Raw genomic sequence first — 17,398 nt, 5'->3', positions numbered from 1 at the left:
AAAAAAAATTGAAATTTAGATGTTACTTCTGGTCCGTTAGGCAAAATCATATGTCGGAGTATCAACGCTCGGTGCACTGGAGTGAAGCTGATTTCCTCGTTGTTTATTGCACATCGTCCTCATTCCAGGCAGTATAGTGAGATGAATCACATGCCCCTGATAACAGATCAAAAAGCAATTAATTAGAAGATAGCAATTTTCCTAGTTTATCTGTGTTTCTCTCAAGTGTCTTAGCTAGAGAATACAGTTCCATCCAATTGTTTTGGCGTGATTGGTTATACATTTACGCCCGATTCAGAATGCGAGACGCAATTTCCCATAAGATAGGATGGCTTAATGATATTGCGTACCATGGTCTCTAGCCCGGTTACCAGTTCATGTGGAGATGAAAGAAGCTGTAGAGCGCTGCATATGGTTTTATTTACCTTCTTTAAATCTCAAATTTTCCTCGAAGTATGCTTTATTTTTATTTAGTTAACTCCAAGAAAGATCAAGCTTACTTGGCTCGGTGGTGTGTCGCATCGTGCTAAGCGTTAGGAATACGCTCGCCACCGCATCTCTGATTACTCTTCGTGGGATCGCAGGTTCGAATCCCGGGGATTATCATGTGCGTGGGGATTGCTAGACTCCTCGCCGCCGTAGGGTGGTTCACGTAGTTGTAACCGTTGGTCGGTTACGGCTTCCTCCACAATCAAGTGCTTCCGAAAACAAATAACTGGCTAACTAATACCATACCCGACCTGGACTGGTAACCGGACGAGAGGCCGTGGTTCGCCATATGATTAAGCCGTCTCATCGGCTTTCCTTTCCCCGGGATAAATATGTAAATCCTATCCCATCTTTTCCTATACGGGTGACAACTGAATTACTAGAGACTTGAATCGTGAAAAACTGAAGAGGCGAATTATGCACAAGGATAAAAAAAATTGAAGCAGTTCCATCATATATCTGCAAAATTGTAAATTGCGTTTCCCTTACGTGTATTCGGATTCACACAAGCGATAATCGGTCATTTCGATGCGATATGTTGCTGCAAAAAATCAGATATCCGAACATTCTTAAACGGTATATTAGACTCTAATCACCACTCACTATACACTCACTCTCATGTGACGTTTCTGCTGTTTGGTGATCTGTCGCAGTTTATGGCTCGATATTTTTCAAGTATCTAGTCCTGGATATAATTATATCTGCATAAACTAAGAGAAGGAGTTCTGATGTTTCGTTCTAAAAAGAAATCAGCTCCCAAAGCTGGAGATGGGGGCGCAGAACCGAGGAGAAATCGAGCGCCGGTAAGTCTTGTTATTACTGTATTACAGTCTGAGAGTTATAATAATAATATTATTATATTCGACTCCATAATCAGCATAACAATACATTTGACAGATAAAAACAAATAAATAAAAACTGATTATGAAATCAGGGGACAAACAAAACCTTAGATAAGGTTTATAACGTACAAAATATAAGATGGAAGGTTTTGCCAAGACAGCAAGAGGAACTGGTAGACTACGTGTTTACTCACAAGTTATTTCACACACGCTCACATACATCCACCAGCCACACACACAACCACTGAGAAGTTATTTAAGTAAGAATAAAACGCGATAAATTTAGGGTATACTATAGACAGATAGAGTAAACAAAAAAAAATAAACAAATAGACTAGGGTGGCTTATAGCATGTATTATTTGTAAATGAATGTAATTTATAACATATATATTGGTAGATGAATGGGATGTTACCGTATATTGCTATTTCGTAGATTGTCTCTGACTTGCAAGTCACCCGTTCACCCTTCAGCTTCAACGCCCACGTGAATGAAGATGCGTTAAAAATCTCTATATGTTTTTATTCGTAAATTTCCACAACACACAGAATATAAATCTTATAACATTAATCCAGACTAGCTTAGAATGGTTTACATCGTCTTCTCTGTCCTATCGAAAGATATCGGAGTCGTATTTATACGTTGACCATAAATCCAATTAAATGCTGTAAACGTGAGCTCGTGATTCACGTTATAAACAGAAACTCCTATTATCTCAATAAGGGTAATTATTTACATCGTACGGATGGGAACTTAGAGATAATTATTTCAATCAGTGCCAAAGGTCTTGAGAATATAAATTTTAATTTGATAATGAATGGATGGAACCTGTTATGTTCTTAAAACTGGTGTAATTTGATTCCTACGAAAGTCTTTGTTCGAATTTTGGGAAAAATTAACTTTGTCATGATGATTTCAACATGAAATGGGGTACATTTGGGGGTTAGTTGCTATAGGCTTACCCACTTTGCGGCCATGACCTATCTGCGACCATCAACTTTATCGATTAAATTAATGCCGAAAAAATTAACGAACCGCGACGATATTTCTCACGCATTATCGTGCACTTATCCCTCGTAGCTCTGCGAAATTACACTAAAATACGGCCACAAATAAAAAAGTTACGGCCGAAAACCTGACCGAAGAAAAAAAAGGGACCATTTTACCATGTCGCCAACTACCCATTGTTCCTTTAAAAAAGTTTGAAAATCCATACAAATATGAGAGATAAAAAGATGAAACTTGGCAGGTGGGTAGATTTGTGTTTCTTTTAACCATATTTGAAAGTTTCGCGTTTCTACATTTGAAGGAGGGGGAATAGGGGGGTGCACATTTCCAATACGTCAATAATAGCTTTATCAACTAATTTGCGACCACCGTGTTTTTGTCTGTTTGATTGCTGTGATGCGGTGCTTTGTTTATAATTTGAAGAATTTTGTTCGAAATAACCGTGTTCTTAAAATATACGACGGTCAGAAATGCAATTAGAACCCCATTTTTTTCACGCATGGCTGCGTATGCCCTAGTCTCGACGCAGCAGAAACGATGTTCAAGGCTTGAAAGCCGTGGTCACACACTGGTCGTTCGTTCGCAAATACGTCTTCAGAGTGTCGTACTTTTGAGGTTTGTATAACTTTAACCCCTGGTCGTAGAAAGTTAAATTGGGGTTTAGCGTGTAGAATAAATGCCAATGCACCTACGGTGAAAAAATTAACGGGTTAGAAATATTGGTTTTTGTTTTATAGCAGTTTGAATGAAATTGTCCGCAGACTGGCTACACCACCCTACACGTATCGAATATTACCAATTTCTGAATTTCAAACATATTCAATCATTGATTTCCATTTTGTGGTCTAGCGAATTGCACAATTAATTAATGACTTGAATAGCGCAAAACAAAAATTTAATGTCAGAATGTGAAACTACAGCCTAAATTTTAAATATAAGTCTGTCTTGTGCTGAACACTATCGAATCCCATGCAGGGATGGGTATGTGCGAGAGGATTGCTTGACTCCTCGTTTTCAAAGGATGGTTCACGTAACGTTCGATGGTTACGGCTTCCTCCGCCATCATGTCCATGCTTCCGAAAACAAGTAATTAACTAATCCCATACCCGACATGGACTGGTAATCGGATGAGAGGCCTTGGTTCGCCATATGGTTAAACCATCTTATTGGCTTTCCTCTCCGTCGGAATAAATATGTAAATCCTATCCTAACTAAATGCATCTGTCTAGAATCTTATTCTGCGCAAGACATACTTATTTTTGAAAAAAAATGGAAATCATATGCCACATTCTTGTTTGACGTCATTTTAATAAGGAGTTACGTGTCCCCAATTTTAGACATTTCCACTAAAAATTTGATTTATCTTCAGATGGGAATGTTTGCAGTTTACGGAGATGAAGATATGGACTTAGATGACGGATTAGGGGGCGGAGGAAATGATAAAGCCTTAGAAGCCGAATTGAATCAACTCTTAGGTGGAGGAGGGGGCGGGGGAGGAAAGAAAAAACCTGCACCAAAGTCTTCTAAGCAATGTAAGTTATAGAGTTTTTATTACTTATCGATTTTAATCGGTAAGTCTGTTGATAGGTATTTGTCTGTTTGTCTGTCTGTTAGATGCACATGATATCTCACGAAAGCGAGATTGGATCTGCTGCAGATTTTGCATGTGCATTCATCATATCTCGGACCAGAAGCCTATTGATTTTGGGCGAATTATGTCGTATAATTAGCGAGTTATCAATTAATTAGTGACGGGACACAAGGTGTCACTATGGAGTAAGAGCGCTGTTTTGGGGGATCCCCTAACTTTCGATCAATAAGTTCTCGGTCTCTGACCGATATTCTCAGTTTGGTTTTGGTAATTATTGTAAATAAAAAAGTGAATGAATTTAGATAAAAAGGGATGATGTGGGGGGTTTAGTTAGTTGTACTACAACCTAACTTCAACTGAAATATGAAATCATGCATAGAAGCCCTGACTGACTTCTATTTATCACCGCTCCTTTGGATTGATGTGAAAAAGTTCTAACCCTGGAAAAATTGTATTTCTTTATGATAAAAAACAGAGGTAATCCTAAAGTCTATTTTATCAAATTATCTTGTACCAAACTTGATATGAAAAAGTTTTTTTTTTTGAAACACAAATTACGATTTCAAGCTGCGATGCGAACATATTCAATAAGTCTAACGCTCGAACCATCACTTGATCTCCATACCCTCCTCAGCAATATTAAAAAATTTCCCAACTTAAAAAATCCTATTTCTCAACAGTAAAGAACTGGGTTATTAAGAAGTCTATTCATATGGGAAAATTTAAAAAAATTCTCATTTTTTGACAGATATAAGATAAGAGTAATTTAGAAGTCTATGTCATCTTAATATAATTTTTGTTCTTAGATAATCCCATTTCCTGACAGTCATAGACTTGGGTGCCATTTTATCATCTTTCAAGTTAAACTCACATCTTTAAAATTCTATTTTATTTCACAGTAATGGATTGGGGTGATCTCGATGCTCAGATCTCAGCTTCAATGAAAGATATGGACGATGATGTTGATATTGGAGATGAAGAAGAAGGTGAATTCATGGTGAGATAAAAATATAGGAGTCCAAAAATTGTTGTGTGTGCATTAATCAGGAATGTTTTCAACGGGGGGGTCCGACCGGAATTTACACAGCGCAACCACGACGTAAGTCGCAACGTTACTAGGTGTCGCCCTGCTGAAACACGATAAATTGCTCGTGGTTAAAAGGGAAACGCCATCGATTTAATCCCAGTCTTTCGCTTACCTTGCCCTCGTTCATTACTGGCGCTTCGCTACGTCTTGCACCTCGTGGGTAGCAAAACGCCGTTCATTACATTCCAGCATTAATCAGGAATGTGGGGAGAGCTGGTATGAAATCACAATGACTTTGGCTTTGAGCCTTAATTTTTTTCACCATAAAGTTAAGCTCTTGCCCTAGCTCAGGTGTTCTCAACCTTTTTTCTGTTAAATACTCCTCGAGTCACGAAATAATCAACGCGAACCACCGTAATCAGGCATCGAACAAACTTTGTGATATATTGAATAACGATTTGTTGAAACAATAATTTATTGACCAGATGTAACTAAATTAAATCTTCGTGTTGATATTATTGCTCTTGTCCTCCGCCCAACTAATGAATTCTTAAAGTCACTCCCAAGTTTTGATAAGCATATTCACTTTCTCCGATGCTCGCAGCACGCTGTCTTATAAGATTTCACAGTTTGCCTGCAAAGCCGTGAATTTCACATTGTTGCATCACAATCACAACAACACGACATCAGGGAAAATCTACGTTCCAATTGGCATCTAGTTTCAATCGACATGCATTTCCCTCTGATAGTAATAAAGGATATTAAAAAACAGCCACACACAAAATTCGACTGCCGTCGAAGTACCCCTGGAAATCTTCTCGTGAAGCAGGTTGAACCCCTGCTCTAGCTAATAGTGTAAGCTAGACTCTGGCGTCATGTCCATGAAAACATTGCGTCCCCAGCTCTGGTACGCGGCACAGAGTCAATTGCTGAATATATTGAAGAAGGTATGAACACTGTGGCTGTGCCCTTGTTCACAGGTATAGGTGCCACTGTTCAATAACCAGTATTGGTTTCTCGCGTCTCCTTCACCCTGAAATATGGCCTATTTATAATTTAATTTATTGCAATTTGTATGTTTGTGCCTATTTTAGGTGTGGGGGAAAAATAAACTACTGAATACTGTATGAACTCGCCCTTGTTCACAGATCACTTTTTCTTCTGTTTTTGGACACGTAGTGGACATAACGATCGTTTCAAAATTTTGTTGTTATTGTTATTATTATTTGTCACCATCATTTTTTTTTAAAAAAATCGCTTTTCTTTTCGAATACTGGACCAATTGCTTTGAACTTTTCAGTGAGTAAAGATTGTTTTTTTTGCCAGAAGGCTATTACTTTTATTTATTTCTAAATTTCGCATGAAATCTGATATTCCGTCTAAAATTTCGCTGTATTATTTTATCCATGGGAACACTGGCTGTCCGGTTTGATTCTGTAAATTATTTCTACGCTAAACTCCGAATTTTTTGTTTGTACCGGTGGTGTCAAAGGTAAATACTGCTTCGTTCTGGTTAACATGTTCATATATTTGAGCACAGCTCTCTTGTTAACCATACATTTTATTTGCAGGCTGAGCTAGAGGGTCTCGTCAGCGATGAAGAGCCTGACGAATCACTTCAAGCTCCCACACCAAATAAGCGTCGATCTCCCAGTCCTCTACCGTCACCTGGTGGAGGAGGAAGTCAGCTACAAATCTTGCAAGAGCGAAAAAAAAATTATGAGACTGCGATTCAAAATGCAGAGGCTAAAGGTGAAAGTTCAAAGGTTAGTTTGTGTTAGTCTGAATTGTAATGATATTTTTGTATTGAGTCATGGATCAATCTGAACCCGTTGTCGATCTTTCATGTCGCACTGTTCGAAAAAGTTTTTTCATTTTTTATCTCAAATATGTTATTCTTCTTTGGGTACTCCCGTAGTATGTGTACCAGGTTAGGGTTAGGCCATAGTTTTATTCCGCTTTTGCTTATTTTAGTTCTATTACGAGTTCGGGGACTGTCTGTGTTAGCCAAGAAAGTATACATCTTACTCATGGGTTTCAGTCTCTTTACACAACTTGATGTACATTAGGCGAACAGAATTAGTTGCCCTTCGTATTGGTACACATACTTCTGGAACGCCCTTCTTTGTAGTATCTTGGCCCCTACTTTTGACATATGTTTTTCATCAGAATCATAAGATAATTATATTTTGATGAAATTTGATGTAAATCATGTTCAACTGCAAGCTTATTAAATGGATATTGTGGAAAAAAAACAATAATTTGAGTGTTACACGCATTTTTGTAAAGGGATTTGGAATCTACCAATCAAAATATAATACGAGAATATCGGTCAGAGACCGAAGACTTATCGATCGAAAGTTAGGGGATCCCCCAAAACAGCGCTCTTACTCCATAGTGACACCTTGTGTTCCCTAATTAATTAATAACTCGCTAATTATACGACATAATTCATCCAAAATCGATAGGCTTCTGGTACGACATATGATGAATGCACATGCAAAATTTGGGAGCGGATTCATCCTCACTTCCGTGAGATATCGCGTGTATCTAACAGACAGACAAACAAACAGACAAATACCTATCAACATACTTACCGATCTTAAGATCGATAAGTAATGAATACCACTGGAATGATAAACGGGGCTAAAAGCCTCCAGAAGAAGGCCACAAGCTTTAAAAGCTTGGAAACTACTGCACTACACCATTGTGCCAATATTAATGTTTGAAAAGATACAATTTTGCTTCAAAAAAATAAAAACCAAATTTGTAAACCAGGTCCGACGTTACCAACGTGGCAACAAAACTTTGGACGATTTGCTGAAAAAAGCAAAAGCAGGAAAAACAATAAATGAAGATGATATTCCACCTCCAGTAGCCAGTGGAAAACCAGATGCCTCTCCTGCTCCGTCAACAAAAGGTTTGGATTTTTAATGTCAAGTGTTAGGAATCACTTGAAGAATTTACCCTGACAGTGATGACTTGAATTGTTCCAAGTTTTTTTATGAGCACTTTCGCATCTTGACTTTTAACAAGTCCATGTCCGAGTTTTGCACGTGAGCACAAGAATGGAGTGGAAGGGTAGCAGTCCTCCAAAAATTAAAATAGGTATTTTCACTTCATTTAATACATCAGCTCTGCGGAAGCCAAAACAATATATGGAAATGATAAATTCCCTTCGCATTTTTAAAATATTTTCATTTTTTTTTTGCATTATTTTGTTTAACACAAATTATCAAAAGCATCTATATTGTTTTTAGAATCTCCTGCACCATCTTCTCCTCCATCAATCAATGTATCTGAGCCAATGGAAACAGGTTCTCCAATGAAAGCCACGCCCACTCCACCAAGACCCGCCTCCTCTCCTAAACCAGATCTAGCAGCACAGCAGAAGACTGATAAAGAGCAGAAGGTGAGAGAAGCATGGCAGATCAAAGTTTCCAAGACTTGTTCGACGTTTGATTTAAGCCATCTTATCACCTTCACTACATTTAGTGATTGACATAGAAATATATGTTGTTTTTTATATTTTTCATAAACAAAATTATCATTTTGGAACAGTGGCGCGCCCCACAAAGGTAGCGTAGACAATTTTTTGAGAGGGCGTGAAGCTAAATATAAATGTTCGTTATAAATCTTGCCTGCCTTATTTTGGATACTTACATTTCTTTATTTTGGATATGCACGTTTGTTCCACATATTTTCGCCTTACTATCTGTTATTTGTGACTTATTGTTAGCTAGTTATTTTTGGGTAGCGACGCAAGACTTGACAAATTCTAAAAAGGAGGCGCGGCCCAAGAGAACTGCAAATTTAGGATGTTGATTTTATGTTTGTCCTTAGCAGTGAAGTAATTTAATACAAACTAATATTAGTAGTAAAATCTCACAAAACTAAAAAGCGGATTGTCCACTCAAAACAAGCGGATTGTCTTGATGAATATTAAAGTATTTGACACTCTCACTAAGGTTAAAACTGCAAATTTATCAACTTTTTACTCCCATTTCAGAATGTTGACCCAAACACTGTCTCAATGCTTGTACATCGACAGCAACAATTCAAGCAAGCGGCTTTGACTGCAAAACAATCCGGAAATAAAGCTGATGCATTGAAATATTTTAAAATTGTGAAGGTTTGTTGTCTGATGGGATCTGAAATTTCTAATCCAGCTAGCAGGTCCAAACCCAGGCCCGCGGGCCCTATGTGGCCCGCCGCTTTATTATCTGTGGCCCGCGTCACATTCGGAGAGTAATCAATAAATCGAATTTCGTGTTGTTTCATAATAAAATTGCCCAGAAAAATCTTTTGACATATTGTTACATCACTAATGTCACTGAATTGACTAATGTTATGGCTAGCCGAGGCAAATAGCGAAGTTGGATGATGTGCTTGGCAGTCTAAATTATTATCTGGCTTTCTATCTTTGTGGTCGGGAATGTATATTAACAATATAGGCATCATAGAAAACTAAAATTCGAATGCGGATTCTATTAGCCTGGAATGGCTATGCCTGATAACGATGTGTTTGCACAAGTCTTTGATTTGTATTGCACTATTTACTTATTCTTGGCACTATTGTGGCCCGCGAACAAAAAAAAAAAATTTGTGGCCTGCGGAGCCGACAACCTTGGACCACCCTGAGCTAGCAGATCTAGCCAGAAGCCGGGAAACGTCTGTTTTCAAGAGTTATAAGGGTCGGAGAAGTGTTTCGAGCTACGAAAAATTTCTATGCATGATACAGGAAAAATAATATTTTTTTACATCTTAATTCTCCAATTTTTCTTAACATGTGAGTTCATAGAAAACTTTTTTCTTTTTCTACAGCAATTTGACAGCGTCATATCAGCAGCAAATGCTGGAGAACCAGTCGATCTCAGTCAGATGCCAAAATTGCCTGAAGATGGTGCATCAGGTAAGAATTTTGTCGCTCCATAAGTGTGTGTACCAATATGGAGGTAACTAATTTTGTTCACCTACTTTACATCAAGTTGTATAAAGAGACTGGAGCCTATGGGCAGGGTGTATATTCACTTGGCTAACACTGACATTCCCTGGACTTGTAATAGAACTAAAATGAGAAAATCGGAATAAAACTATGGCCTAACCCCGAGCTCATACCAGAATCTTTTTACACCAAAAAAATTTGGTTTCGAAATCTTGTTCAAATGTTGAAAGCTTTCAATCAGGGTGACCAAAATCTGTGGTTACTAAAAGTGATTGACCTTCCTTGGACCAAAATTAGGATATTAGTGGAAGGATATTAGCTGGCCAGTATAGGCGTGCACTCGTTACTGGTTTGTATAATTAAGATACCGATATAATTAAATTGTCACGAATATGGTGGAACTGATAATGATGTAACAATTGGACACTGAATCTAGGACACAAAATAAAAGTGTTAAGCTAATCGATATGCTGGCCATAATTGAACAGCAGGCCACGGTTTGGGAACTATTGACCAAAATGAATCAAATCAATTTCGCAGTCTTTATTTTAGGGGTACTTTGGTATAGTTTAAATACTCACCAAACCTGATACTCTGGGTCAGCTGTTCCCAAGGGATGAGGCGAGTTACTAAGTCCACTCACCGCAAAAATTAACAGAATTGTATTAAACATAACTAATATATGATTTAATATTTTACATTTGTATTTATTATGAATGATTTATTGTTTTTTATTTTAAATGCTGTGTATGTGAATAGGCAAATCCTAATATTTGTTTATCCAGATTTGCTCATCTGTTGTTTGGGGAATAAATAGTCTAAAAAATATTTCAAAGTTTATTAAACAAGGGGTTCTCCCGAAGTATGCGAACCAAGATGGCGGACATCGGAACGTAACATGGGTAACAGGTTAGGGTTAGGCGATAATTTTTTTCCAATTTTCCTTATTTTAGTCCTATTATCAGTTCGAAGACTAGCCAAGAGCCTCCCGTAGTATTTATACCTAAAATTATGGCCTAACCCTAACCTAGTACACATATTACATTCCGATGTCCGCCATCTTTGTTCGCATACTTCTGGAGCCCCAAACAAGGTATCCATCCTACTAAATAAATAGCTACTGCTTATTTATAAAAACGCTCATAAATTTTACAATGTCCGAAATATAAAATGTCATAAATATTATATTAATAGCCATTACAATATTTACTATACAGTTGGCAACTTAGAACGGTTTGTTTATCTGTTGTTTGGGGAAATCAGTAATCAAGAAAATATTTAAGCTTATATATAAGCTAATATAAATAAATATATATAAGCTTATGTCTCAATTAAATTAGGAATCTTTTCCAAAGAATAGGTACGGCATTGTCGGCATATTTATAAAAACGATCATAAATTTTAAAATGTGTAAAATGTCATAAATATTATTTTTATAGCCAATACGATATTTGGCCTTCCCCTAGTATGTGTTCCAGGTTAGGGTTAGGCCATTATTTTATTCCGATTTTCCTTATTTTAGTCTATTACATGTTCAGGGACTGTCTGTGTTAGCCAAGTGAATATACCCCCTGCCCATAGGCTTCAGTCCCTTTACACAACTTGATGTAAAGTAGGCGAACAAATTTAGTTACCTCCATATTGGTACACACTCTTTTGGAGCGCCCAATATTTACTCTCTCGTTGGCAACTTGGAATGGTTTGTTTACTTTTGGATATGATCTATAGATCATATAGTTAAATTTATGTTGCAGTGGAAAAATCACTTAATTTTATAATTATTTGAACAAATGCTTTCAAATTTACAGCATTTACAGATGAAAGAAGGAAGGTTTACTTAAATTGATTTATATCTGGGGTGTGCAACCTTTAATACAGGTGGGCCGGATATAAATAACTGGGTGAAGCTGCCGGCCACTCATTTTTCTAAAATAGGCTTTTTAGTAGTTGCAGGCATAAAAATTTTGGTTATTGATCTTAAATATGCGTTAATGGGCATTGAACGCCATATGCATAGATGAATTGGACTCAGGTCTTGTCCTTGCAACGCAAATGGATTGGAATTACTCACACATACTAGATTAAAGTAAATTAAAAACTTGCTGGATGCACATCATCCAAAATCTTCACTTCTCCGCGGGCTGCATAATTTTTCTTTGTGGGCAGCATTGGGTCCGCGGACGCCTGATGTATATGAAAAGATATATATTCTATTCTTCAGGTCAAGCCCCTCCAGTACCTCCCAGAGCTGCTGAAAATAAGCCTAAGCCTGCTGCTGTTGCTGCCCAGCCTGCTGTTCCTACTCAACAACCTACTGAAACTGCTCAGCCTCCTGCTAAACAAGGTAAGGATATAAAATGGGAGACAGTGGGTTTGTAATTTTTTCTTATCACCTTTTAACTCTGAACAAGGCAGTGTGCAAGCATTCACTTATATTTAGCAATTATGTAAGAAGCTTCTCTTTTTGTAAGGATCAAAGTCTTCCCAGTTTGTGATTACCTGTTGATATTACTTTGTTAATTTCTGGCAACACTGTCTGTTCACTTCATTTTATAGTTTCACGCTCCACTGATTTTGTATCAGCTTCCTCAGAAGATAGAGCAAGCAGATCCAAAATCAGTGAAGCGTGAAAGGATAACAAAAAAATGAAGATTTCGATCCTTCCAAAATGAGTGAAGCATGAAACAATACTAATAAAATGTGATGAACAGGCAGTGTTGCCAGAAATTAACAAAGCGAAATGATACAAGGTCAATGAAAATATGCTCTAAAAACTTTACTAAAACCTAAAAGAAAATTTCATTTTCCAGCTGTTCCAATACCAAAGACAATTCTTGAAGGGCTGATCCAACGTCAACAGAAATATAAAAGCACAGCAGATCAAGCGAAAACAGAGGGGAACGGCAGCAAATCTCGGAGAATGATGAGAATAGTGAAACAATATGATGACGCGATTCGGTCACATAAAGCTGGCAAACCTGTCGCTGTGAATGAGTTGCCTGTACCGATGGGATATCCTCCTTTGCCAGGTAAGTAATTGGGAATTTACAATGCACCAGGCTTTTTCAGACTAAACTTTGGGGGCCATTAGGTGTTCTCCTAGAGGCCACAATCAAAAAACGGGGCTCTCGAAGTATGCGGACCAAGATGGCGGACATCGAAATGTAATATTTGTACTAGGTTAGGGTTAGGCCATAATTTTAGGTATAAATACTACGGGAGGCTCTTGGCTAGTCTTCGAACTGATAATAGGACTAAAATAAGGAAAATTGGAAAATTATCGCCTAACCCTAACCTGTTACCCATGTTACGTTCCGATGTCCGCCATTTTGGTTCGCATACTTTGGGAGCACCCAAAAAACTTTATGGAAGGGATTCATGCCTCCTTCCTAAAGGTCTTAAGACCACCCGCTCTTCTATAATATTAATTGGTTTTAATTTTAATAGATTTCCATCAGTTATTTTGGGCGGTATACTAAAAAATTAAACCATCGAAAGTAATATAACTAAATGCATCGCTGTCAAATATTTAAACAAATAGTCAATTTACTTACAAATGTTATCTAGTGGCCTCCCTAGGCCTTTCTTGTGCCCTTCGACCAGGGGTCTGCAAACTATGGCCCGCGGACCAGTTCCCGCCGGCGGTACAATAAAATCCGGCCCGCGATGCTTCACTGAGTTATATTAACAAAACAACTGGGTGCTCCCAAAGTATGCGAACCAAGATGGCGGACATCGGAACGTAACATGGGTAACAGGTTAGGGTTAGGCGATAATTTTCTTTCCAATTTTCCTTATTTTAGTCCTATTATCAGTTCGAAGACTAGCCAAGAGCCTCCCGTAGTATTTATACCTAAAATTATGGCCTAACCCTAACCTAGTACACATATTACATTCCGATGTCCGCCATCTTGGTTCGCATACTTCGGGAGCCCCAACAACTGTATTGACAATTATATTCTTTACATAACAGAATTTGTTTTGAGACACTAGATTATATTATAATTTAACAAGTATATAATTCACAATCACTCGTTTAATGAGCCTATAAATTGATTATAATTAGACAAATGGCAGCAGAACAATGAAAAATTGATGCTGTGTGCAAATAGTTTAATGATACAGAAAATATTCAAATGATCAGTCTTTGCGCGCTGCTTGAAATCTAACTGAAATCTGTGTGGAAAAATGTGATTCATTGGCCATTCCCTTGGTTTTTAACTTTCTAAAAATATGTGCGGCCTGCCAATGGCTTGCAACCTTCAATTTTGGCCCGCGAATGACAAAAGTTTGACGACCCCTGCCCTAGGCGATCACAACAAGGCCTTCTAGGGGGGCGAGCGCTCAGCTCAGGAAATCCTGCTCTCCATATGGCTTTCATCTGCTTATTCTCCAGGTGAGAAGCAATCTGATCCAGCAGATGTCCTAGCACAAGCCGGTAATTTATTAAAGATAGAAGACGATGATGGAGCCCCACAACCACAAGTTGCTAATGCTGCACTGGCTGCAACTGCTGCCCCATCTCAAGTATGTTAATTTTACTTTGACAGCACTTATGGCCAAGTAATAAGATGTAAACTATCAATAACAATTTTTCTTTCACATCATATAACAACAGGTTCCCTAATTTCTGAAAATATATGTATTTCATGGCTCAAGAACGGGTGCGCTGAATATCATGAAGGGTTTAGTGCAAACCCCATAAACCCTACTATCAGTGGCGCAACCAGCGGGGGGGTTACGGGGGTCGTGTCCCCCCCGTTTCGTTTTTTTTTTATTATTGTTCTACGTTAAAACAACGTCGTTCCACGGTCATAACAATCCGGTGAAAACTACTTTTTTCCAGTGCTTTATCACCTCGACGTAATTTAACACCGCCCGACTTCAATCATACCTTTTTGCTGATAGTTACGTAATAATCGCTAACCCCGCGTAAATGTTTGTATTCGAAAATGAGATATGTTATCTCAAAAATATAGAAATCGCGCGCTGTCGATGCGAATTGAAAGCGACAATAGCATAATGCTATCTCTCTCTCTCTTGTGACGAATACTCTCGTGCTTCATCATCTTGACGCAATGTAACGCCGCCCGTCTTCATGTTATAATAATGCAGGAGAAACTCTGAAAATCTGGATACGAAAATTATTTTCGGAAAAATATTGCTTCGAATAACCTAAGATTTTCTACATATGAAAGGCCGAAAACCGAAAACGCCGTAAACATCCTACCGCCCCCGTCCACGTTCTGATTTAAAAACATTCCACAATTATTTCATTTTTTATCGCAATCGAGAGCAGCCATGTGTGGCACGGCAATAACTAACAGTCGTCGTGAAATGTTTTCAATAAACTCTGACTTGAAGTGCTTATAAGACGTCGAGGACGTTTTTGGTTGAAAATTTTTTACATTTGTTATTGTATATTTCAATTTAGTCAAGATATGTTGTGCGTCTCGGCAATAAACTTAAAAGCAAATCCTGTCCTAATTAATTGTTTTCATCCTCAGTTTCGATAGTTATCGAACTTAACGGGAAATTTTTTAATTTCTTGCAATCTATAAAATAGCTTCTAAATATTATTTGGTTTCTATCGGAGATTTTATCGTTATCCCGAGTCCTGACGTCGTTGATAACAATATCGTTCATTTTAAGTTGGAGGTATTGGTTTATAATCTAAAAATTATAACACATAACATGAAAAATTTAAATCATCGCTGACTCAAAAAGTAAAACACGTTTTCCATCTTCATTCTCCATTATTGGCGGACGGAAATTTGGGAATCGGGTTCAACTAATTTGATTATGATGACGATGGTAAACAAAAGTACACAAACATACCATACCGTTCTTAGTTTTTAGTCGTTATTTCTCTGTCCTTTCTTCTTTCTATGTGCATATTAAGACCATAAAACGTGCTTTATTATTGAATTCTGCGCTGATTTGAATATTTCATGTCGGCTGTTATGTATTTTTGTTTGTAAATGAATACCGCTAACTTTAACTAAACTGATGTTGTTATCAATGCCGGATGCCGACGAAATCCGCGATAGATATTAAATACTATTTAAGAGCTATTTTATACGCGCTAAATTAGAAGAAATGAAAGAATTTCCTGTTATGTTCGGTCACTATCGAAACTGAGGATGAAAACAACTAATTAAGACAAAATTTGCCGAGGACGCCTAAACCATCTCGACTAAGTTAAAATACCCGATAAGAAAATATTTTCAATCAAAAACGTCCTCGAAGTCTTATAAGTTCTTCAAGTCGGCGTTTATCGAAATTCTTTCATGTCAGCTGTAATATATTGCCGAACCACACATGGACGACGACGCCTAGGATATGTGCGCCATATTTGGGATTATTATAAACACGAAAAAACAGTATTTGAAGTTTGCGATATTTGAATTTAAATTCGATTTGGACATCCCTGCATTAAATTAGTCAGTTTTTAGTTGTGTTTCCAAAAATTAGTTGTAAATCAATTATTTTAATTGTCATTATGTCTTCCGGTGAGCTTCAGTTTAGTTTAGAATTGAACAAGTAAAAAACAGTATTTGAAGTTTGCGATATTTGAATTTAAATTCGATTTGGACATCCCTGCATTAAATTAGTCAGTTTTTAGTTGTGTTTCCAAAAATTAGTTGTAAATCAATTATTTTAATTGTCATTATGTCTTCCGGTGAGCTTCAGTTTAGTTTAGAATTTTTCCGGGGTTAGGGTCGGGAAAAGGTCCATTCGCAAGAAGTGCATTTTGTTTTTAGTCTTGACGAATTCACCTAACGAGCAAGGCGCGGCACGAGGGAAACACTGGAATTTATTCAAGCCGTGTTTCACTATCCACGAGGCGCAAAGCGAGGAAAACGTTGAAAATAATTAACAGCTTTTCGTTAGCAATTCGCTGGAATGTAATGAACGGCGTTTTGCTACCCACGAGGAGCAAGACATAGCGAAGCGCCGTTAATGAACGAGTGCAAGGTAAGCGAAAGGCTGGGATTTAATCGATGGCGTTTCCCTTTTAACCATGAGCAATTAATCGTGGTCAGCGGGGCGACACCTAGTGGCGTTGCGACTTACGTCGTGGTTGCACTGTGTAAATTCCGGTCGGACCCCCCCGTTGAAAACGGCCTGGTTGCGCCACTGCCTACTATTGACAGTGGGTATGGAATATAGATATCTATATGATCTCAATAGCTAATTGAATTGTCTCTTCCATAGATTGCATATAGTTAATCAATAGGATAGGATTTACATATTTATCCCGGGGGAGAGAAAAGCCGATAAGATGGCTCTTCCATATGGCGAACCACAGCCTCTCGTCCGGTTACCATTCCATGTCGGGTATGGGATTAGTTATATATTGTTTGTTTTCGGAAGCATGGACTTGATGGTGGAGGTAGCCATAACCGACCAGCAGTTACGTGAACCACCCCACGACGGCGAGGAGTCCATCAATCCTCTCGCACATAACCATCCCTGCATGGGATTCGAACCTGC

At 37.9% G+C, this 17,398-nt stretch overlaps 1 protein-coding gene across 3 annotated transcripts in view; it reads left to right on the top strand.

Moving 5' to 3' along the window:
* Positions 1 to 1,110: 1,110 nt before the first annotated feature.
* LOC120336587 (coiled-coil and C2 domain-containing protein 1-like) overlaps positions 1,111 to 17,398 on the top strand; it is a 34,287-nt gene continuing 17,999 nt past the window's right edge. For all 3 annotated transcript variants that reach the window (XM_078119774.1, XM_078119773.1, XM_078119778.1), the window contains exons 1-11: positions 1,111 to 1,292; positions 3,708 to 3,870; positions 4,829 to 4,926; positions 6,528 to 6,722; positions 7,735 to 7,876; positions 8,217 to 8,368; positions 8,966 to 9,088; positions 9,781 to 9,868; positions 12,123 to 12,245; positions 12,712 to 12,930; positions 14,298 to 14,428. In XM_078119774.1, the coding sequence (XP_077975900.1) occupies positions 1,218 to 1,292; positions 3,708 to 3,870; positions 4,829 to 4,926; positions 6,528 to 6,722; positions 7,735 to 7,876; positions 8,217 to 8,368; positions 8,966 to 9,088; positions 9,781 to 9,868; positions 12,123 to 12,245; positions 12,712 to 12,930; positions 14,298 to 14,428 (1,509 nt within the window). In that variant the 5' untranslated portion in view covers positions 1,111 to 1,217. The remainder of the gene's footprint in view (positions 1,293 to 3,707; positions 3,871 to 4,828; positions 4,927 to 6,527; positions 6,723 to 7,734; positions 7,877 to 8,216; positions 8,369 to 8,965; positions 9,089 to 9,780; positions 9,869 to 12,122; positions 12,246 to 12,711; positions 12,931 to 14,297; positions 14,429 to 17,398) is intronic.

The sequence above is a fragment of the Styela clava genome, chromosome 2 (assembly GCF_964204865.1).
Source record: "Styela clava chromosome 2, kaStyClav1.hap1.2, whole genome shotgun sequence".
Lineage (NCBI taxonomy): Eukaryota > Metazoa > Chordata > Ascidiacea > Stolidobranchia > Styelidae > Styela > Styela clava.
The sequence above is the reverse complement of the archived record's forward strand: the minus strand, read 5'-3'. Positions and strand labels throughout refer to the sequence as shown.